The sequence below is a fragment of the Lycorma delicatula genome, chromosome 3 (assembly GCF_047948215.1).
Source record: "Lycorma delicatula isolate Av1 chromosome 3, ASM4794821v1, whole genome shotgun sequence".
NCBI lineage: Eukaryota > Metazoa > Arthropoda > Insecta > Hemiptera > Fulgoridae > Lycorma > Lycorma delicatula.
In genome coordinates this window covers 136675872-136701965 of record NC_134457.1, presented here as the reverse complement: position 1 = coordinate 136701965, position 26094 = coordinate 136675872, and the positions used below count along the sequence as shown (strand labels likewise).

General features: G+C 31.0%; 1 protein-coding gene across 1 annotated transcript in view; it reads left to right on the top strand.

Annotated features, from left to right (window-relative positions):
* LOC142322032 (ectonucleotide pyrophosphatase/phosphodiesterase family member 5-like) overlaps positions 1-26094 on the top strand; it is a 117683-nt gene that overhangs the window by 36084 nt on the left and 55505 nt on the right. The window contains exons 2-3 of the mRNA XM_075360633.1: positions 15898-16360; positions 25332-25544. Of these exons, the coding sequence (XP_075216748.1) occupies positions 15898-16360; positions 25332-25544 (676 nt within the window). The remainder of the gene's footprint in view (positions 1-15897; positions 16361-25331; positions 25545-26094) is intronic.

The following is a 26094-nucleotide window of genomic DNA, read 5'->3' as shown; positions in this document are numbered from 1 at the left end:
TGATGTCGGTTGAACACAGCAAACATGTCAAGGAACTCCCACACGGTCCGACAATGCGGCTCTCGCCACATTGATTCGCCGCTTGTGAGTGGCCAATTTTCCCCTTGACCTCTAAATTTCAGGGTGACTCGGTCTCTGCCCCCCCAAGAGTAGGGCAGTCAAACATCAGGTATTCATTTTACTGGACCTCCACGCAGACGCACAGCTCATCAGCTGCCAGGCGGAACCGAAACAGGAAGAACATGGAAACTTAGGAACACCGAAAGAAACTTAGGAAGATCATGGAATGAGTTTTCTCCGCTGACTTTAAAAAATAGCTTTCGACATGCAAGACTTTTACCACAGGCTGGCGAAGTTACTGATCTCGCAAGCAAAGAAGAATCTTTAGCGAATTTGGGCAATAGTCTGCAAAACCAATCGTTGTCAAATGCATTGTTTGAAGATTATCAAGAGGTTGACAAAGATTTAGAAACGCATGAAACTGTAACAGATGATTTAGTTGCTTCAGTACTAGCAAAAATAGACGGAACGTAGATGATGACAACAAAGGTAACAATAGCGACAACGATGAAGACATCAACCCGCCAAATCTTCCAGAAGTTTTAGCGGCAATGAATTTGCCGGTTTCTCAGTTTTACAGAAATTGTTAATGAAGAAGCAAAAAGTGTTGGTTTTAATTTAGAAAAGAGCCTTCAACAGCTGTATTACACCACGAAATGTTAGAAAAAAAGCAAAATAATAGACTTTTTGCAGAAAAAGTAATTTTACAGTTTTTCTGTATTCTTGTTTTACTGAACCTGATTTGTATTTATTATTGCATGTTTTTGTTTTTTTTTAATGTTATTTTATTATTATTATTTTTAATGTTTATTATTATTATTATTATTATTACTGTATTACAATATCCGTATAAATGGCTTATTAAACTAGTCACTAAGCTACCTAAACATCGGTTATTGTGTGACTATCGGTTATAATGACCTAAAATTGTCGGTCTCTTGGACGCACTATAAACGATGTTTACTGTATATGTATATATATTTTTTTCTTTTTTTTTAATTGTACAAAAAAGGTTTAAAAAGTACTGTTTAATTTTAACTAATTATCAATATTCTATCTAGTTAACTTTCGAAACATCCTAATATGACATAGCCTTTGGTAAGTTTATTTATATTAAGGTTATATATATATATCCAATATTTTAATGCATATTATTTGGAATTTCATAGAAAATGTTGTAGTCACTAAAATTTACAAATGATTTTATTTTAATTTTAATTTTATTTTTTTATTATTAATTAGCCGTTACATATTAGTTTATTATAAAGAATTGTAGTTGAATAATTACTAATTAATAATATAACCAGTAGAAAGTTTGTGACGTAAATGATTAATACCCTAGTATTTTTTTTTTCTATTTTATTGTTGATATGACGAAATAACTTTTTTCCAATTGTGCTACCAGCTGTATTAATTTTTTTTAAATTTTAATTTTTTAAAAATGAAATTTTTTTCTGGCTTGTTTTATATGAACAATTGAAAAAATACCATTGAACATATTATTAATGTCTTTTAACATTGTACTCGGCAACGAGTTCGAGCAATTAAAACTGAATTTATTCGTGAAAAACATGCCTAAAACATAATTTTACCTTTTTGTTTTATTTACTTGATTACGAACATCCTTAGCAACTTTAAGATTTCTTCCAGATTTTTTTAAAAATTTCTCTATTAACATATGGATGACAGATTTGGATTGTCTTGCCTGGAAGTAAAAAAAATGTATACTCGTGTGTAGTTATATATATATATTTTTTTTTCTTTTTATTAACTGAGACTTTTTTCACTAGATAGCGTAAACTATTTAATTTTAAAGACTACTTTTTCAGTTATTGGACTAAAAATCGAATTTATCTTTTTTTTTAAAAAACATTTTAAAGTGCTTCTGTATATGTTCTGTGGAACGTTGGAAATACAAAAAATAAGCTCTAAAACGGGGTATACCTAATTTTTAGTTGTGTACGCTGATGAATATAAATGCTCAGACTTCAACAATGTTAGTAAGTAATGTAAAGTATTGCGTAACGATTATCATTACAAATCATTAATGATGTGTATTAGACAAAAAAACGTGATAAAACGTGTGTTTTACTTAATTACCAGTTTCAGTACCTTTTGTCGGTTTCTGGATTAATTTCCATACTGTCATAGAAAAAATAAACTTAAAAATGACAGAAAATGTTATGACGTAAGTTAATAATATATATATATAAAAATTATCAATTCGTTTTTATATTACAGATTAAGTATTTCACATTTATTACGTAACACTCCTAACATTAACTGCGGAAAAGTATGAAATAAACATTTTATTACTTACGTCATAACGTTTTCAATCGTTTTTTATTATCTTCTTCAATATATAAGCAGTGTATCAGTGAAGAAGGTTTCGAGGATTACTAAAATCTTATGATGTTGTCTTATTAAATGTTCGTTCATTTAAAAAAAAAAATATTTTTTTTATTATTCCAAATTATTATTGATTAAATAACAAATTTTTTTTACTTCGTAACGTTTTTAATTTTTTTGAGACGTTCTTCAGTAAAGTGAAAGAAGATTGTAAGATTGACGTTATGACATAGTATAATAAAGTTCGTTTAAGTTCGGTTCGGTTTATCATTAATTGTTAATACATTATGTACTTTATAAGCGTTAAAAAGAATTGCGGTATAGAATACACTTAAAAAATATGTAAATAAAAACTGTTGTGGAAGAGAAAAAGAATTATGCAAATTTTGTATTTTTGCACCTTCATTATATATTTTTTTGAATTGCCAGATTGACAAATTGTTCATTTGTAGATCATTACTTTTTTAATTGTATTTAAACTATATGATCATAATAAATATCCATAGCATAAATAATAAACAAAACAATTGCCTTAATTAATTGTTAATCTAAATTTTTATAATTAAAAAAAAAAATTAATATCGAATTGTTTTAAATTAAGATAATAGACATTGAGGGTAATTAATTTTTTGAAAAATTTTATCCAAATAGGTTGAAAGTATCATTTAGTTATCGTAATTACTTTGGAAATTACATAAATTACAAAGAAAATAAATTACATAACGAATTGTGATAAGTTCAATACGTATATAAATAATAGTTTCAGCCGTTACACATTAGGATATAAAAAATTGTTGTTGTATAACCAGTAGAGAGTTTGTGACGTAACTGATGAATATCCTAGTATTTATTTTTTCTCTTTTATTGTCGATATGACGAAATAAGTTATTTCCAGCTGTGCTACCAGCTGTTCAATGAAATAAGAAAGGAATTTATGTTCATTCAACGATATACTTTTAAATATCAGCTCGTTGTTTATTAGAAAATTTTTTTACTTCTTTGAACGAAGTAAAGGAAGTATTGTGATGGCGGAAAATTTCAGATTTCAACAGAAATATACATTTTTACCATCCCTAAATCCATTTTGTCTAGTTTCGGCGTGACTTTTGTGTTTACGTACCTACGTATCTCGCATAACTCAATAACGATTAGCCGTAGGATGTTGAAATTTTGGATTTAGGACTGTTGTAAGATCTAGTTGTGCACCTCCCCTTTTGATTGCAATCGTCTGAACCAAAAGCGTTCAAAAAAGCCCAAATTCTCTAAAAATTTGGATTTTGGACTTTTTCTTAAGTGCAGCAATAAGCCCTCATTGAGAGATTTTCAACGATATATGATAAGTGGTTATTTTCTTTGGTTCCAGAGTTATAGCCAAATGAAAGTTTAATTAATGAAATATTTGGATCTTATAAGGGAATGCACATCGGTTCGAATCAGACTTCATCTCCTTTTTTTAACTTTTTTTTTTAATTTAAATATATTGATTTATTAACACGTGATTGTAAAAAAAATTACAATAGATAATAATTATTTGATAATAATAATTAATTTATGTATATATATATATATATATATATCTCAGAAGTTATTAGTGAAATAAAATTTTGTGCACTTTTCATTTTAAAAAAAATGTGTATATATAATTTAATAGGAGCAAATAATATCCCTAAAACTTATGATGGACTTATATAAAAGACGGAAAAAACAACTAATAATCACCTTCGTCGACTTTAAAAGAGCCTATGATTGTATACACCGACCATCCATGCTGAATATTCTGAGAAACCTGGGCCTTCACCCTAAACTCGTAAACATGATAAAATTAACTTTAACCAATACCCAGTCCAGAGTGAAATTCAGAGGTGAACTCTCTCAACCCTTCTACATAAAAACTGGATTGAGGCAAGGAGACGGCCTCTCACCACTCCTTTTTAACTGCGCCCTCGAATTTGTCATGAGAAAATGGTATGAAATAAATCCCAAAAATATAAAAATGGGTACTAAGAAAAACCATCACACTAAATTGCCTAGGATTTGCAGATGACCTCGCTCTTTTAGCAAATAATATTCAAGAAGCCAAAACACAAATCATGAGCCTTCAAAACCTAGCACAAAAGATAGGGCTTCATATCTCTTTCGAAAAAACTGAACTAATGGCCATAGATCCTCTGGTAATAGAGCACATTACGGTAAACAATCAGAAAATTAAAATAGTAAAACAATTTAAATATCTAGGGGAAATAATAACTTATAATTTAAATGAAAAAGTGACATGGCAAAACAGGACAAATAAAATGATTAAATCCCAAAAATTAAATTGGTCAACATATAACAAAAAATGCCTTTCTGCTAAAACAAAACTTAAACATTATAAAACTGTAGTACAGCCAGTAGTCACCTACGGAAGCGAGACCCTTTTCAAAATCACTCAGAAAAACCGAATTGAAAAAATTCTGAAAATAGAGAGGAGAATTGTCAGAACGTGTATCAATAAAAAACACCAAAAAGAAGGCCAATGGTGGATTGTGCCAAATGAGGTGGTGTATCGAGAAATAGAGCCTGTTACTGATAATATGCGGAAAAAAAGAATCTCTTTCTTTGGTCATCTCATAAGGACACCGGAAACAAGACTGTCAAGAAATATCATTGAAAAGCTTTGGTTCCAAAAGCTAGAAGTAGGATGGATCAAAGAAATTAGAGAAGATATGAAAGAATTGGGAATTTCCCTGATTGACCTACAGAATAAAACTGGAAAAATTACAAAGCTAAAAGACAAAAGCATTAGATTTAAACAAAAGACAGACAAACGACAAAATACAACGAAGAGGGTGTTTACGGATGAAGAAAAGAAAGCAAGATCTGAACGGATGAAGAAATACTGGGCAGCTCGGAAGAGTAAAATAACACGCTTTTCTCAGAAAAGATCCAACTAAAATTGACTTAAGTGGTTCCATGTTGGCCGTAAAAGCATAATAATAATAATATAATAATTTAATAGACATTATTACATATGTGTAATTGTATTAGACGTGGTGAAACATGTGATTATTTAATATTAATTGAAAATTATAAGTTAGAATCATATTATTTTTAGATTTTCTAGTTTAATTTCTGTTTAATTTTTTTAATTTATTCTGGAATTTCTATTTAATTTTATTTACATTAACGTTAATTACAGGCGACTGAATAGTAGACCCTCACAAGAACAACATGTACACTGAGGCATACATGCCCGATCTTTAATAAATTGCAAAAAATTCTTTACTTCTCTAATATTGTTGGGCAATAATCTCCATAAGACGGAGTTGATTATCATTTCGTTTATTTGTTTTTTGTTGCCAATCATTTAATCGTTCTTTGGTTTGATATAATTCTTCTGATCTTAATTTGTGTACACGTTCTCTAGTTTTCAAATTTTCTCTCTCTTGAAATTCATCATCCTCTCTTAATCTTTTTATTCTTTCCTTTGTCTTAACGTTTTCTTCCTCTTTTTATTTATCATCTCTTAATTTTTTTATTCTTTCCCTATTCTTAAAATTTTCTTCCCCTTCATATTCATCTTCTTGTCACTTTTTTTTGAGATATATTTCTTCATGTTATCTTTCTTTTTCCTATATGATTGTTTCTTTTTCAATTTTGATTAGTCACCAAATAATCTAATAATAGAAACTGAATATTTTACACTGTAAGGTCGAAATTCACGCTACCATTTGCGCCACGGAGCCCGGCTCTTTTATAACTTAACAAATTTACGCACGATGCAGTGAAGATGAAATGGAAGATAATAGAAAAGAAAACATTTTATTTCGAAGAACGGTTTCATATTTTACATCTTGTATTTGGAACTCTTGAATCTCGAAAACGAGCTTTGCGGGAACCGAAAGATGGTAAAAATCCGTTTGTTGCGACGACACTCGTTAAATGTTTCTGTTCTGAGCTTTAGAAATAATCAGATCTTTAAAACGTCTTTAGTATCCATTTAATTAAATAAAAGAGTGGGTTAGAAGAACGAAACAAAATAATCTTCGCTAAGGAAAATCTCTTCTTTTTCATCTCTTTTCTTCTAAAATTATCGATAGTTAATTCAGATTCGAGTAAATCTTATGTAATAAACAAAAAACTTGCATTAGTATTCGGTCATCTATTTTTTCGATATACCTGAAACAATGATAAATAAAGGAGGATAAAAGCGTGCGGGTTATAACACGTTGAACAAAACCGAGGGATGATATGTGTGGGATGGAAAACCAGTCTGAGATGGATTCATAAAGACCGAATCTTCCGGTAACAATAACGACGTTATTTTTAAGATTACATAATAATAAGATTTCTTTATATTGTAAAAAAATTTGTCCAAGGAAATCAAATAATATGAATTTCCCATTCATTTGCGGGATTTCTGTGAAAAGATTTAAAATTATTTAAAATAATAGTATTTCTAAATTTAGAATTTTTTTTTTTTTTAATTAATATTAGTTACATCAAAATGCTGCTGAGTACTCATGTTTTTGAAAATACATTTTTGTTTCACGTAATAACTTCGTTGTTAATTTTCTATTAGAACTTGCGTAAAATCAGTAAATTTAATTCCCCGGATAATTCGCTTGATTGTTTTGATTAAAAAAGTGTTTAATTACACAAGTAAATGTAGTATTAAACTTTTTTTTTGACATATTCGAATATCCTTTTTTAATAAATAAAATGAAAGTCAACACTGTAAACGAAACAAAAGAGAAATGAACAAGTAATAGTTAATCATTTTTCTTCTACGTATAAGGTTAAGTATGTAGGAAAATCAATTAAAATCATCGTTAGAGAATCAAAGTTTTGATCAAACAATTTTGTTAACTCATTAATTATGGATTGTTTGGGTTAAAAGAACATAATTTTTATGTCCTCATGTTCTGTCACAATCAATAATTTTCCATTTTTGTGTATTATTAATGATATCTTTATAAATTTTTTGCGCATTTACTTTATTCATAAAAGATATTAATAATAAAATACGGTATCAATTGATTATTTAATATCGATGTAAAACTGCTTTATTGATAAACGCTCATGAAGAAGCTAAACTACTACACGTAGACAGTTCAATTAGAACATTATTACTTAATTAGTTGTCGAATATTATCAATATTAGTAGGTTGAATTACAATATTAACATTTGTTTGAAATTCTTTTTTATTTTTTACGTTAGACAACCTTTTTACAATTATTTGAGCGCATTGTTTTAAAACTGTTGTAAATTTCTTATAATAATTTTTAAGTGACAAGTTAATATTATTCTTTTAAATTATTTTCAAAAGGGATCATTTTGTAATTTATCTAAGCTTTTCTTTCTAATCATATCGTTTTAAATCTACATTCCTTAGTATACAGTTGTTTGTCTCTTATTGCCGACGGACATTACTTATTTGAATTATATTTTTTATTCTTTAAAAAATAACACTTTATGTAGCCTGAATTATAGAATCTTTAAAATTATTTTGTAAAATAGTAGAATCAGGATTTTTAATATAAATTTTATTTGACCGAGTAAGCATAAGCAATTATTGCAGCCGTTTAGTCATTAAATCAGAAAACAAATCTTGCAAAACATGTACGAGTTACCATTGTGACTGAATAAATGTTAGCTAAATAAATAAAATAATCCCACTGATCTTTTACCGAAACAAACTAGACCTTTACAATAAAGAACTCGCAAAAAAGAGGTTTCTTTCTCCGCGTTTTCTTATTTTACTACCGGGGCAGAAAAATAATAATATTTTAAAAATCAGGCATTACATCAACATTTGTACAAATCTACATTTCACTTAAAAAAAAGTCGAGTGTCGTTTGCTGAGAGATTAAATGATGTGCCAAAATCTTTAATAATCCAATAATAAATTAATGCCTGTTAACCGTGGCGTATCCGTAGTTTATCATTGTCGGCCTAACGGATAAATCCTTGCTAGTTTCATCACCCCGTACAGTTCGTTGTGACGACGTCTTGGGAGTCAAATCTTTCGATAATTCCCCCTTCCTTGGTTGACTTCGTAATAAATAAGAAATAAAGATGACAGCGATTGTGTTTTTGTACCTTCCTTTATTTGGATCACTAGAATTAATTGTTTCAGAGTAATCAAATTTTATTTCGCCTTGTGGTAATTACTTTCCTGGTATTTAGCGCCCAAGTTAACGCAATGAAGTCGTTTTAAAGTGCATTCAAATAGTATTGTATATCGAGTTAATTAAAATTTTCCCTCGCTAAAATGTTTGTTTGGTCAAACCAAATACGATTAAGCTTTCACACTTCTGTTCGCCTCACTAATAAGGTGATATAAGGTCTTTCATAAAAAATTGACTTACGAGAAGAAACAAAATAATTCAGAAGATACCTTATTCTGGGAAACTAATATTTATATATTTAAATATATATCTGTGTACAACATCTTTTTTAATCTAATTAATTTTCAGTTTCGCATCATATAACATAATTAAGAGTTGTCAATTCATTACAAACAGTTTAAATTAGAGATGGTCAGTAGTCAAAACTTATTATCTACTTTAAAAGGTTAAAATTTAGATCAACTCTGTGATGTAAAGCAGTTAAATTATAATGAATTATATTTATAATTTTTTGTAACGTTTGATTTTTTGCCGATACTTTTTACCAATGATTATTACTATTGAAGTAGTAATTTATTTTTATTATCTCATTTTTTGTAACTGAGTTATCTACAGCTACTAGTTAATAATAATTTTTTGTCAATAATCATTGTGTGGTTTTGAATAACAACTTTTCACATCCTGAAAATGTATCAGTAATCGACTAAGAACATTTCATTATAAGCGTATTTCTATTGCTGTTTTTAAATGAATTGTTCGTTTTTACCAAACTTAAGAAGTTCTACATAACTTCAAATTATTACGTAATTTCTAAATTAAATCTTGAATTTTATTGTAGTAAAATCATGAAAATGTTCTAGCTTCTATATCATTATTTTTTGAAAACTCTTACTACAGTGATGTATTTAAATTATGTAATGATTTTTTTTTGTTCATTGTAAAAAAAAAAGTGTTTGTGACATTTATTTCAATATTATAAATATTATCTCCCATTTAATACCAAGAAATTATTAATATAATATAATAACAAGTATGTACTGCAATATTTTTAATACAGTATTTTCAAGAAATTCTGTATTTATCACAGTTGTCATCTGCAGATGCAGAAGACAACTGTGATGTTCATTATTTATATAATAATAGCCATAATTTCTTGAAGCATTATGTTGTATTGTTCTTGATGTGTAAATTACAGTATTCTGTACAAAACATCTGAGGAAGGTACTGCTTACCGAAACAGATGTTTTATTCTTTAAATAATTTTTTTTGTAAATAAATTTGTGAAAATCAAATAACATATTTTGTTTTCATTTTCTTGTTATATAAACGTTATTGTTATTTTAAGTGTTTTGTTAAATGTAATAAAATTCATTACAATTTATTCAAATGTCATATTGAATAAATTAATTAATTAGATGAGGTAGGAGGTACGACAGAATTTTCTCTTTCTCTCTTTTTTAAGTACCATTGAAATATAATAAATACTTCAGGAAGTTTAACCCAGGAAGTAATTTATTTAATTATTTGTTATGTCACTGAAATAAAATGTAGCCATACAGTTTTACAACATTTTAGTTGTATTGTTTTTTTAATTCAGCTGAATTAATTTTAAAAGTAGAATGTTCATTAATATTAATTGAAATTATTTTTTTTTTATTTAATATTAAACAATTTGTAGTATCTCACTTAAAATATTTGAGATGATCTTTTCAGTGCTGATTATACAGATCCTTCATCATTTGAGTTAAGAGTGATGCTTTGAGGTTGGATATTAACTACATCATTAGCAAATAACTCCAATAATATCTCTTCACTAATATAATTAGTGAATGAAAACTCCTCTAATGAAGAAGTTGCATAATTATTGCAATGAAGAACCTGAAAGTACAGTTTCTATTTTTAGTGAGTCATTAGGTTCTTAATATTTAAAAAAATATTACCGCATTTACCATGCTGGTTTATCACACTTTATCACTCTGAAATAAAATTACTTATGGTTCTGTATCTTATTTTTATGCATTCTTTTATTTCAAAAATGTTTTAGGATCGTAAATCTTGATAAATGAACTTTTTTTTGTCTACAGTTGCTTCTTGAAATTATTATACTAATTATTGTTAAAGAAAAACCCAAAAGTAAACATTAAAAAATTATTATAAATGTGAAACTAACTTAATATGTTGTTGTAATTTATAGAATTGAGTATTTTTTTTTTTACTTTATGGTGTGTTTTATAAAACTGATTTTTTTTTATTCATTTTAATCTCATAGCATTTTACACATAAGCTTGCAATTATGATTTCTTTTTCTGGTGTTATTACTTTTTTCCTTTCTTTCCAATATTTTCTCATTCTATGTGCATGTGCTTTCTTTCTTTTTTCATTCCATTTTAAATTCAGATTTGATGTGTTCTCTTTAACCTGAGGGTCCTTTATCTCTTTTATCTTATATTTATAATCTCTTATTACTTTCTCCAGTAATACATTAAATAGTACTGTGAAATTCAATCTCATTGTCCAATTTCTGTCTTTCTTCTAAGTACATAAAAGCTCTGGTAATAAATAAAGCTGGTTTTATTCTTGTCATGTAAGACATCGCTCACTGGATAGTAATTCAGAGTCTGAATCACAATTGACTTCTTCCATGTTATATGCTTCTTCATCTCTGTTTTCGTGAAACAAGTTTTCAGGAACCTTGGGAATCGGAATGGATTCATTTTTGAGGTAGAGGTCTAAGCGTAGATGGGAATGAAGGTCAAGTAAAGTGTGCTTAGATTTCTTAGAAATTTCAGATACATTAGGGACACCAAATGTCCTTGTGGCTTGGAGTAGCCATTATGGTTTGGCGTGAACCAAAATATCTCTTAACTGATTGTTATTTCTGTTTAATTGACTTATCCCCAGATCCGGCTGGATATTGTCTATAGATGGGTCTGCGGTCATATGGATGCGCAGCCAAACACCTATTAAAGAGGTCAATCAAGGAGATGGTTTTGTCTGGACCAAAATTAGGCGGTTGTACTTCTACACATGCTACATCTCGCCCAATGTGTCCTGTGACAGTTACACAGAAGTCTTGGCAGTCATCTCGAGAGACCTGCAAGCACGCAGTCGGCTATGTTGGCTGGAGACTTTAATGCTTGGGGTTCAGCAAGAGATAGGATCATGAATGAAACTACCGCGGCATTAGACTTGTATGCCTCACCACTGGTGATATATACACCCACAGAAGAGAGGTGACAGGCTTCATTGTTGACCTCACATTTGCCACACCAGAACTGGCTGCAGGGGTACACGGCTAGCAAATATGGGAGGGGTTTACAGCCAGTGACTACCAGCCCATAATAATGACGGTCACTAACGGCAACAACCAGGGAAACAAAGGAACAACAGTAGCTGGTTGGAGCACCAGGACTGAATCGAAGGTTTTTACTAGGAAAATTGACCTGCAGGGAATTATGGGATCCATCACAACTGAAGAAAAAGCTGCATATTTGGTTAATACACTGACTGAGGCATGCGATCAAGTGCCACCAAAAAGATATTCAGGCAAAGGACATCCTCCTGTGTACTGGTGGACGCAAGAAATCTGCGAAAAAAGAAAAGAATGCCTCAGATATAGAAGGCTGACTACATGCGCTCTCCTTGATTCACTTAGAGCAATATGCATGACCCAATTCAAAGAGAGTAGGAGGCAACTTGGTGTCATGATCAAAGAATCAAAGAAATTTTGTTGGCATCATCTCCTTGCAGAGATGGACTCAGACCCTTGGGGGAGTCTCTACAAATTGCTGGTAAAAAGGGTTCTGAGACCAAGAGAACCAATTACAAGAGATGAATAGGAGATCAACCGCATTATTGAGGGTCTGTTTTCTTGTGGAGAAGTTGTTGCAGTGGGTGAATGAGGCAACAAGGGACCTCCGCTGCTATTCATTGAAGGGGAGCTGGCTGCTAAGTCATCCAGGCCAGATCTACTACTTAATATGGTGGTTAAGGCGGTGACCTGGGCCGCACCAGATGCTTTCTTGGATGTTCTGAATGCATGCCTTAAAGAAGAGATATTCCCGGAGAGGTGGAGAGGCAGAGGCTGGTGCTTGTGCACAAGATAGGGAAGGACCCGGGACTCCCCACTTCATATAGACTACTTCCTATGATAGATGCAACCACAAAAATACTGGAGCGAGTATTACAGCACAGACTCAATAATCAGCAGAAGAGACGAGTGGACTCTCTACAAGACAGTATGGTTTCTGCAAGGGCAGGTCCGCTCATGATGCGGTTGCTAATATCCACAAGAAGGTCGTAATATTATACAGAAAAACAGTGGTCACTCCACCGGTAGAATGTGCATGCTAATCACTTTAGACGTTAGGAATGCCTTCAATAGCATAACACACAGCTATTGGGCACTCACTTAACTCTCATAGGATCCCTGGATATCTTGTCAATACTATTACATCTTACCTGACAGGATGCAAACTTATATGTAAAGTTGAGGTAAACAACTAGAACGAGCAATGGACAGGGTAGTACCACAGGAGTTAGTCCTTGGACCGACCCTCTGAAACCTCTCCTATGACGATGTGCTCCAACTTCCGCTGCCTCCGGGAGTAACCCTAGTGGGGTATGCGGATGACCTAGCGCTGGTGGTCAAAGCTAACAACAAGAGAGAGGCTGTGGGCAAAATACACGACACCTATGACAACATCAGAGTATGGATGCGAGGAGTCGGACTAAACTTTAACCCACCAGGTTGCTCTAGTGGTGAACGCGCCTTCCCAAATCAGCTGATTTGGAAGTTGAGAGTTCCAGCGTGCAAGTCCTAATAAAGTCAGTTATTTTTACACGAATTTGAATACTAGATAGTCGATACCGGTGGTCTTTTGTGGTTGGGTTTCAATTGACCACACACCTCAGGAATGGTCGAACTGAGACTGTACAAGACTACACTTCATTTACACTCATACATGTAGTGGAGCCATGGTGTATGCTAAATACAGGGGGATGCTGGAGCCCAATCACGGAAATTGCTGTTTCTGTATCATATCTGCATACAGTACTGTCGCCATACTGGTATGGCGGCAGAGATCATTGCAGGACTCCTTCCCATAGATCTAGTTGTGGAACAACGAAGGAGGAAATGGGAAGCAAGGACTCTCCCCCCCTTCGGAGAGAGAAAACAGCAAAGGTGTTGCTGAAGTATTGACTGAGATGGAAAACATATGGCAGCAGAGATGGGACTGTGGTGAGAAGGGTCAATGGACGTACTGGATGCTTGGAGACATAAAGCACTGGAGCAACAGATACCATAGCTTGCTGGGTTACTACCTCATGCAGTTTCTGATGGGACATGGTGGGTTGAGGTCCTACTAGCATAGGTTTGGTCTGGATCATTCCAATTTGTGCCCAATGTGCAGTGAAGAAAAAACCACTCATCACATATTTCCCTGGTGTACCAGATATGATGATGAGGGTAGAAAGCCACTAGACGTTTTACACAAGGAGGACACGTTTGCACCAGAAAAGGTACAGGATGTACTGTTGCACTCAGAGAGGAACTAGGTGACGATTGCAGAGTACGTCAAAACAATCATGCATGACCTAAAAGCCTGGGAGGAGACCTGTGATAGTCTCCAGAGGGCATTTGGGCTGACAGGCACTAGGCCGAGTGCTTAGGGGGTCCTCCAAACCTGCGGAAATTGTCTGGGTGTGATGAAACTGTGAGAACTTCACCTACGTGTCATATGGCGGCCTATTGGGAAGGACTGATAGGTCCATTAGGGATGAATGATGTGCCTGTGGCACAGATGTGTGCTGAAGCAATGATCTCCTAATTTTAGCAGTAATTGGTGTGAACGGAAGAGTATCCGTTTTTTGCACCCTGGCCTCTTCTCTTAAGTACCTTAATGGGTGTGTGTATAACATTTGGCTACATGGATAATAGGTAGTACTATAGGCACCTGTATGTTGTATTTCCCTTACATCTGTTGCTCACTTTGTACTCGATGATGTTAGCATCTATCCAACCCTTTGGTATTATGTTACATTATTGTATTATTATGTTGTGTTATTGTATTTTTGTATCACTTATTTCTGGTACTATTAATTTTTGCATTATTTATTTATTGTATTATTTTCCTATACCAAAATTGTATAATGTATATTGTTTGCAGATATATAAGGATTTCTAAAAGCTGCATATTATGTATGAATGTAGTGTACGATTGGTGTGTATCATAAGGGTGATTGTATTGTCATATTGTATGATCATTTACATTGTAGCCTCCTTATCTGGGGGAGTATTAAATATAATTATTACTATTATTATAGCGATTTAAAAAAAAAGAAGAAAAAATCTTGCATTGTAATATTGAAAATTGTAAATATTTTATTGATTATATATTCATTGCAGTCTTCCTGTTAGGGTAACATAAAGCATTGTTTAATTATATTATGATTTATTATTATTTTATTACATTATATTATTTTTACTGCACCAATATGTATTTTGTATATTGTAAGAGGTTTTAATATGTATTTCCATTACTGCATATTATGCATGAATCTAGTATAAGATTGGTGTACTAAGTGAGTGACTGTATTATATAATCGCTTACATTGTAGCATGTTTATAATGCATATATTGTATATTATGCAGGGGTGATTGTATAATTATGTATATATTGCAGTATACCTTTTGGGGTAATAACAGCCATTGTTTAATAGTATTATTAGTTTTTTTACATTGTATTATTGCTTTACTATACCAATATATATATTGTATATTGTTTGAAGTTATATAATGAACCTTTATTGCTGAATGCTATGTATAAATGTCGTGAACGAATGTGTGTATGGGCGATCTCCCCCTACCTGATAGAATGCTTATTAGCTATGCCAGGAGTGGAGGTTTGCACAAGTGAGGTAGTGCACAAGTATACATATGCCCTTCTTAAAACCTAGCGGGACCTGTTAGCAACCTCGACACTGCTTTGGGATCTATAAAATGGATTCCCCACCTCTACAAAATAAAAAAGCCTGTCTAAATGCAGTTGATATTTAGCACTGTAAATGACATCTTTACACTGTTTACCACAGGTCCTACCATAATGAATATCATTATTTCCAGATAAAACAACTCTTGTGTCACTTATATCTCAGATGCATTACATGTATCACAATCATTTTTGAAATGGTAATGTGTGTATTTTATGGTATTATTCTTTACTTATCAGATTTCTGTTTTTATTATTGTGGTGGTAACCAGAATATGATCATTTGCCAAAGGAATTCTAATAAAATTAAGAAAACAAAAAATGTATCCAGTGAAAAATAATGTTACAAATTTTTACATATTTATTCGTGTTTTTATTTTTACAGGCACTTAATGAAAAAGCTGGTGATGGGCGACATAGTGGTGTGTTAATGTGGACAGGACTTGAGTATACTTATCAAGGATTTTCGGCATCATTTAAACAGAGATTTAATTTTAGTCTGGCTTTCAAAGAACGTGTTGATATGGCTTTAAAGTGGATCACAGATCCTAAAACTCCAGCAAATCTTATAATGTTATATTTTGAAGAACCAGATACTCATGGCCATGTATTTGGCCCTGATTCAGAACAGGTTAACGCACAGTTAACAATTATCGATAATACTACAAAATATCTAATTGACAAATTAAATGAAAATAAAATAACTAATTATAATTTAGTTATGCTTAGTGATCATGGTATGAGTGTTATTGATTATTCAAATATTATTGATTTAAATCAAATTTTGAGTAATAATACTTATGATTATTATGGATCATCTCCCACTCTTCAGATTTATCCAAAACCAGGTAAATTAGACATTTCTAAATTTTATATTTTAATTATTATTGTATACCACAATTTATTCTTAGTTTCTTATAAAATTTCATTATGCAGCTTATTTGGTAACTGATTAAAAATACTGTTTCCATCACACTTAAATAGATTCAATATTTTGTGTTTAGCCCACTGGGCTGGTCTAGTGTAATGGTTAACTTGTCATCGCAAATCAGCTGATTCGAAGTCGAGAGTTCTAAGGTTCAAATCCTAGTAAAGGCACTTACTTTTATACGGATTTGAATATTAGATCATGGATACCGGTATTCTTTGGTGGTTGGGTTTCAGTTAACCACACATCTCAGGAATGGTCAACCTAAGACTATACAAGACTACACTTCATTTACATTCATACATATCATCCTCATTCATCCTCTGAAGTAATACCTTAAGGTGGTTACAGAGGCTAAACAGAAAAAAGAAAGTATTTTGTGTTTGCCTGTTATTAACTTTCAAAGGGTCAAATGCATTTCAGCTGAACAGATTTTTTTGATTACCAGAAGAAAGGAAATTTACTGGAAAAAAAGCTGGTGCGAACTGGTTGGAAGATAAGAGCCCTTTTTTGTATTGGTTTGGTTTTCTGTTTGTATCTTCTTTCAATAAATTTTACAGTAAATATAGTTCATTTAAAAATTTGAAGTAACAGAATCCTGAATAAAAATATTGATAATTTATATAAAGGATTGTTTAAAATAGTAAATTAAATAAATGAAAGAAAACGTTTCCCAGAAAAAAGATTGTTTAAATATTAGCTTAGAATGCGAAAAGGTTTCTAAAAGATGTTTCTATAATACATGAATTTTTATAATATAAGTGATTCTAAAAAAATATTGTTCCTCTTTCATTATTTAATAATAATTTTTTGTATCGATTTTAGTTTACCAACTATGATAAAAACATTACGTCATACAAATTTTGTTCAATATTGTTTTGTGTATATTTCTGTAATGATGGCATGTTTATACTATCACTCTACTGAATTAAGTTCTCTACAACAACTGATCAGGAAAGTCTGAAAATAGGTCTGTAAATAATATACATAGTGTTGTTGCGAAGAGCAGTGTACTTTATAAGTGTGCTGCACCGAACACAGTTGAATCCTTGTTTAAGTGCATTGATAAACCACCAATCTCACCTTCAATCGCTAGGTAAACCAGACTTCCCTTAAATTTTGCTTCAAACTTTGGAAAATCTGCTAAAAAGATCTTTTGAAATTTACTGAAAGGCTTAAGACAATGAAGCAAAAAACTGCGCGAGGAGCTTTGAGTGGTACCCATGCTTCAAGAAGAGTATGCCACTAATGCAGATCAGGGTGATCTCTACAAACACAGCACCTGTAAATGCAAACAAAATTAGGTAGTTAGTGGCTCAGAACTATTGGGTTACTGTAAAGGAAATTTCTAAATTTCTATTATTTGAAATAGTACAGGCAATCCTCACATCTGCTCTAAACATGCTCAGACTCAGTGCCAAACTTGTGACTGGTGTGTGAGCATAAGAAGCTTTTGTCAGGATTTCATTCGGCAAAGTTGAGATAACCAACTTCAGAGTAGTACACCTTGAATGTTAGAGAAATAAATGAGTGTTTTTCTAACAGGGTTAATTTGTCACCTAGTAATCAAACTGGTGATTACTAGTGCTACTGTATGACTTCTTTGGAAGAATATTCAGTATACACAACCTAAACCATAATGTACAGGCAATTAAGTGACCATCATAACAATCTTCCCAACCATGCATCTTACAAAACACGCAAGTTTTTTGGATGCAATAGCATGATCATTGGATCTTTTCACCATGACTAACTTCTTTTTCTATAATGAAATTTAAGTTGAAGACTAGTGATTTTGACATTGTAAAGAAGATTCGGTGCGAATTACAAAAAGTGCTTGACATACTCCAATACAGAACTTCCTCAGAGCATTGCAAAAGTGGAAAAACTGGGAACAGTGTTTTGGTGGAAGGTTCTCTTTTATTATGTCTATCTCAGAAAGTTTTCATCATACCTAATAAAGGGGCATAAAATTGTGTAATGAGCAGTTGAATGGTTAGTTTAAGTAGTTTTTATTGTTTTATTTTCATATTCGACTTGAATGTTTGATATAGAATAATTTTTTGGTGTTTTACAAACATTAAAAAGAAATACTCCATATTCCATGTTAAGTTTTTGTTATTTTATTCATTTGTTTTTTAAATAAGCATTCTTTCACATTTATTTATTTTATAAGGTTTGTTATATTTATATTAATTCTTAATTCCTCTGTATTTATGAATGATCATTTAATAAACAAAATGCATTTTAGCTTTAAAATTATATTTTTTTAAATAATCTTTGAGTGTAAATTTTGAGCTCTTATTATTTTTGCAGAAATCATCATTGCTGGAAAAATAATAAGAGCTTATTATTTATTTTATGTTTCTAAGTGTAGAGAATTAATCATTACACAAGTATTTTTTAAACAATTTAAACTTAGTATCCTCTATATTTTATAGATTACTGGTATTAGCATTAATAAATGAACTACCCAATAGAGTAACTGAATAGAACTTGGGACTTAAAAGCTGCTTTTTTATCCTAAAGCATCCTCATTATTGATTGTTTTAATTCTTCTATAAATATTAACAGCAACTTTAAAAAATAGTTCATATTGTTAATTTCTTTACTATTTCATATTAATAAAATTTCATATCCAGTCAATATTCATTAGAGTAGTTCATTATTGTACTTCAGGTATTGATAAAATAAAGTAATGTTTTATTTTAAGAAAATAAGATCTTACTGTATTCTCTTGCTAAATGCAGAACATGTACAAGTTTCAGCAGTTTCTTTTTTCTTTTTAATATGTTATATTAAAATATTTTTTTATATCTTAATGTCTTTTTTAAAAATATATTAGCACTTATATATTAAATATAATATTTTTAAATATATTATCACATAAGTTAGTTCCTGCAACATTCACTGGATGCCAAATGAATTCGTAAATTTATAAATATTTTTGACTGGTTGTCACAGATATGTATGCTGTGTACTCATTGTGTTACATGTGATTATATGAATTGTGATTGAGCATCACCGTTCAGAGAAAATTAAAAAACGATTACCACAAACTGCTACCTTGAACATCAACTGCTGGTTAAAAATTGTGTTTTTGAATCTGAATCGATTACATAGGCTGCAGGGTCAGAGTTTATCTATAGTTAGAGGGAAACGATTGAACTCTTGTGACAGATATTCTTACATGAAACAAAAATATGATCAGATGACCCATACTTGAAATTAATATTCTAAGGCTATGATATATAAGATTTTGAAGAAACATCTGCAACGTAAGTGATACAGATTATAATTGATACTGTCTCTTGAGTGTCAGTGACACAAAAGAACTAAGTAAATAGTTTGTTGAAATAGTTGACAGTATGGTGGCTGATGGAAATTTGTAACATAAAATTGTTTGTAGTGTTGCATCTGATTTCCATTTAAGTGATAAGATAAACATTCTTAATGCCACATAAATATATATTACATTGGTATTAGGTGTAATCATTAGAATTATTGTATGTTTTAAGAAAAGCAGGATTGAATATAGTTTACTAATTAACTTACAGTATTTATGAAATGAATTGTCTCAATAGATTTTACAAAAGTGTAATTGTTTCCATTTAGAAAAAAAACTGTTTAGAAAAAACTGGACACATAAATATGATAACGCCTACACTAGCAGTCTTAATAAGTCATAAATAAAAAATATTCAAACCGTTATTTACTGATAAATAAACTGTGAGGTGAAAGTTATAACAAAAGCAGTTCTGTTTCAGAAAGAGCATGGGTACAAGAAAAACCACTTACCTTAAATTGAATAGTTGTACTAGGAAGGATTAAAAAAATAGATAAATAAAATAAATACCTGCGTGCCTTTTATAGATGTATGTAATCACCTTAATTGAAGAGGTATTTAATCATTTAGAATTGAATGAAATTGTAAAATTAAAAAAAAAGTAGGATTGAAGGTAGAGATAGAAAGATTTTTTTACAATCTAAATGAGAACTAAGATACCATTATAATAGTAGAATTTGAAGAAAGACAGGCTTTAATTCAAAGAAAAAAATTAAGTCAGAGACATGGCCTTTTCATTGTAAACAATAACCCCCTTCTGTTTCTCAGTGTGTATAGAAAAAGCCATTAATGAGCATTAAGGAAAAATTTGAACAGGTTAACATTCCAAGGAGAAAATATCAAACTGTTTAGATTCATTGATGATACTGTTAGGATATTTTGGCAGAAATAAGAAATGAATTATAAAAAATTCTGAAACTCAGAGATTTACTGCTCGGAGAAGAAAGTTTGCTCCAAAAATAAATATTAATGAAGCAAAGATAATGAAAAAATGTGATAGAAAGGAAGCATAAGAAGAATTAACTGCATATTAATAAACAAAACAACACACCAGAAATTATACAAAATTATTATATATATTTGGTATGCATGTACATTAACAAATGTTAGTAAATATACTAGAAGATGTATCATAGCATCAGAATTAATTATTTATATTATTAATTTTTTTCAGTTACTATGTTATTATTACTATTATTTTTTTTCTAAAACATTTTGTGCCTTCACATAATTTGCTGTCTTACCAGAATGTATACTTATATATTACACTTTTTCCCTACAAGTATTCAATGTAAGCACTTCATCACATCGCACACATCCAACTAATAAGAGAGTCTTCTCATAATTTAATCTGCATGTCTAGAGTAATAGAAGTGACAGTTGCTTCAATCATGTGCCTCATATTGGTTAGATCAGTTGGTAGTGGAGGCATATACATAAGATCTTTTATAAAATTCCAAAGGAAAAAAATCATATTGGGTAGATCGGGTGAACTTGGAGGCCACTGCAAACAAGCTCTGTCCTTAGGTCCATACCTACCAAAACAGCAGTTGGAAAATCCAATCCCAAATAAAGTTATTCCACATCATCTTTTGCCAAATAAAATTCTCTGGTCCGTCCTTTTAGTTGAGGAAAGAGTCATGAACTTGTAACGTATCCAAATAAGGAACTCCTACTATGATTGCTTCATCGAAAAAAAAAAATAGCATGTAAACTTCGCATTGAGATACTTCAAAGAAAACATTTAATTTTAGGAGTGGTTATCACATTATAAGAGTTCATGGAGATTTTCTGATTCCAGGTACAGATCTTAAATGTGTTAACTTTTCCACTAACATGAAATGCTGACTCCATTATTAAACACAATATGATCAAGAACTTTTCCATCTTCATTCTGCAACATATCAATTCCAAAGTTGGCACATACTTAGTCTAGTCAGTTTTCAAAGTCTGTAACAGCTATAAAAAGTGTGGGCAAACACATATCTAAGTGTTTCCTTAAAACATCTTTGTTAGTGGCGCTGTCAAGCTGAAAGCTAGGGAATCAATGTATGACATGTGTGCAAATAAAACTGTTTTTTTTCTCTTTAATTCTAGTCTAAATCAATATTGTACACAACATCGAAGAGATATTATTAGAAATTAAAACCCCAATATTCTTTTTTGTCTGCCCAGTTCATATAAACTGTGTTTGTACTCGCATTGTTCATATGTTCTATGATAACAAAACAGGAAAAATGGGAAAATCAGAAAGGAAGAAATGAAACATTTTTAGTACGATGTTACAAGAGAATATTGAAAATCGAATGAACTGATAAAATGCTAAAAGAAGAGCTTTTACATGTATTGGAGAGGGGTGAAATGTACGTCAGAATCTTGTAAAAAGAACTTAACAGAACAATTGTTGGGAGTGGCCATATATCATGGCATTGAGACTTTTTATGGTGTAGGGTATTAGGTAAAACTGTATATAAAAACAAAGATTACAATGAAGGATGTAGTAAAGACTATGAGAACAAGGAATTAGCAAGGAAGAGAAAGGAATGAAGGATCTTACTTGTCCAAATTCTTCAGAAGATACAGGATGAAAAAATCATTGTAGAATTGACTCATTCATCTTCCAACAGGTTTTGCATGATTCCTTGTACCTATCAGTTACATATTAAAGCAACTACTAATAAAATGCTACTGTTTTGCCAACTATTAATAAAATACCAGACTACTGTTACCAGTTTAATCCTTGTTTTTGTTGTTGTTGACTGCAATTTGTTCTGATTTTCACTTCATTCAGTTTAGTTTTCATGTTTGTATTTCTTGTCAGGAAGATAGCATTAGTGACATAACAGAAAGCATCATTGTACGCTACAGCATGTGTTAAAAATGACTCATTGTCACTGATCAACGTGGTCTACTGTAGTAGCTACTACTGTCAGCAGTAGTACTATCAGTGGTAATCTACTGTTTCACTGGTCAACATGATTTTTGTCTCCACAAGTACTAATTTTTGTACTTAATGTAATTTTTTATCCTGTTTTCAAATATGTATTCAGAATTTCTCTATCGCCCATAGTTTTTTTGTTATTTTAATTTTTCAAATATTTAAAAACATTTTTTCATCCATTGTTAAGTAAAATCATCTAGAGCATTGTAAATACGATAGAACCAAATGAGCTAAGTCAAATCAAAGTGTAGTATTGCTACTGTTGTGCAGATGTGTATATAGACATGTATAAACATGATCTAGTGTAGCACACATTCATCAGAACAATGCCAGTTGTGAGATAGTAAACATGTCATTGTGAATGCTTTGTGTGTCTGAATTATTGTGCATTACATATTTACAAATTTATTTCTTTTAATTAGTCATTAGTTACAAAATTTCTAGAGTTTGTTTAAACCATCCTAACAATGTTTGTTTTGTATTTGGTGAAGTGACGCTTAAGTCACAAAGGCAAAACCATACTCCATTAGTAAAAAAGTGTTATGAACTTTATTTTGGGTCTAAAGTTCAGGAACCAAACAAGGACCTGGGCCCCACATATCTGTTGTTTATCGTGTTCTAGGCTTTTCACTGTATGGAAAAATGGCACACACCACATGCCATTTGCTATTCCTATGATTTGGAGGAAACCCAAAGATCACTCTTCTGACTGTTATTTCTGCTTAACAAACATTAAAAGGATTACGTCAAAATCAAAACATACAGTGGTGTATCCTAACTTGCAATCTGCAATGAGACCAATTCCATACTGCAAAGAATTGCCCACATCAGAGTCTCCAGAACATCTGACATTAGATGAAGAGAGCTCAGAGTCTGATGGAAGTAAGGAAGAAAAAGAAACAGATTCTGGTGATACAACTTTTGCACAAAGCAGTTCATCTGAGCCTCATTTACTGACTCAAGAAAATTTTAACAATCTCATACAAGATTTAAAGTTATCCAAAAAACAGTCTGAAATGCTTGCTTCCTGGCTAAAAGGATGGAATTTTCTTTAAAAGAATACAAAGATATGTACTTATTGTAATCATCATGCTGAATTTAAAGACTATTTTTCTGAAGAAAGTGGCTTAGTGTTTTGTAATGACATTTCTTCTCTTATGGAGACGCTTTGTAATGAACATAACCCAACAGAATGGTGCTTATTCATTGATTCCTCTAAATTTAGTTTAAAAGTTATGCTTCTGCATAATGGCAATAAATTCCCATCAGTACCTGTGGTTCACTCTGCTAGTATGAAAGAAACATAGGAGAACTTTAAATTTGTAGTGGAAAAGCTGAAAATGCAGTGTATGAGTGAAATATTTGTGGTGATTTGAAGGTAATTGCACTTATTCTCGGTCTGCAGCTTGGTTACACAAAGTACTGTTGTATTTTGTGTGAATGGGATAGTAGGGACAGAGTAAACCATTTCATTAGAAAGGAATTGCCTAAACATGAATCACTCATTCCTGAACAGAAAAATGTGAAATATGACCCATTTTGTAATCCTAAAAATGTTTGTCTACCTCTGTTACATATCAAACTAGATTATTGAAGAATTTTGTCAAGGCCATAGACAGTGGTTTCATGTATTTAAAAACAAGGTTCCTAAAATTAGTGATGTAAAAATTAAAGAAAGAATATTTGTGGGTTCACAAATATTATCACTAATGCATGATGAAAAGTTAGAGGAACTATTGAATCCACTGGAGAAAGCAGCGTGGCAAGCATTAAAAAATTTTACTCAGAATTTTTTGGAAAATTGAAAGCTGGAAAATTACTGTGACATTGTCAGCAATCTTATAAGAATTTGGGTTTAATATGTTCTTAAGATTACACTTCCTGCACTTGCACGTAGATTTCTTCTGGAAAATCTTGGTTCAGTGAGCGATGAGCATGAGGAACACTTTCATCAGGAGATATCAGTTATGGAAAAGAAGTATCAAGGCAAATCGAATCCTAATATGTTGGCCAATTATTGTTAGACTATCAAGACGGGTGCTCCACAGGTGAAATGTAGCAGAAAATTGTCATTTTTTACTTTCTAGGTGAGTCAATTGTTTGAATATTGTGTAATTAGGAATGCAGAAAGTATTAAAATGTTTGAAATTATAAATGACTGTCTCTCAGAAACCTTGCGTGATGGGAAAAAACCAATATATTTGAATTTAGAAGAAAAAATACTATCAGAATCATATTTTTCTTTCTGAGATAAAGACAATTCTTTTTTGTTCTCTAGTGTTATCAAATTGCATGTTGCCTACTGATTAATGAGCTTTAATGTTAAGGATTTGAAACTCTAAAATCTTGTAATTGTCCTTGCAAACTTTTTCTAAGTACCTTGTAAACTATATAAATTATTCCAGGCTTGAAATAGTAATATTATCTACACTGCAGGAAAAGTCAACTTTATATTTTTAGGCATTCTTTGGAAACTTGGCTAACTATTATATGTTTTAGACTAACAATTTAATGTTACTGCTATTAACTAACTTTTTCAATCAGTTTTTTCTTTTGGAAAATATTTTTACTGGTTTAATGGATATAATAACATTTTTTTATTAGGTAAACATGATGAGGTATTGGAAAATTTTAGGAAGGCAGCAAATAGAAGTAATTCACATTTTCGAGTATTTACCAAAGAAGAGATACCAGATAGATGGCGCTATAAGAAATCACCAAGAGTGTCACCAATGCTTTTGCTTGCAGATAATGGATATGTATTTAGCGATATCTATAAAAGTCTGGATTGGTATCACAAAAGTATGAATGTCACATGTAAGTAGTATTTTTATTGGTTCATAGTGTTTAATTATTATAAATATTGAGTTGATATTTTGGAATTATTATTTTTTTGTTAATTTCCTTATCATTTCATTTGAAAACGTATTATTTCTTAAGTCATAATAGTTATTAGATTTACATTATTGGATGTTTAGGAAAAAAGTTAGATGATATAGGTTTTATTCTCAATTTTTAATGAAATCTGTTGTTATTACTGGAAATATTATTGTTACTTTATCATTGTTGTAATTCTACTGTCATTATATCAGTTAATTAATAAATACAGTATAAACAAAAAAATTATTATATCTTAGTTAAAATAATCTCTAATAATAGAAATAAGTAAATAAACTAAATTTTTAAATAAATGCTGATCTCATGTGATGGAGTGATTAGTGTCTTAGCCTTTCATCTGGAAGTACCAGGTCTGAATCCTGGTCAGGAATTTTTAATATGCTACAAAATTCCATTCATATATTCCCCCCCCCCCACACACACACACACATATATATATATATATATATATATATTTTTAGATACTTTT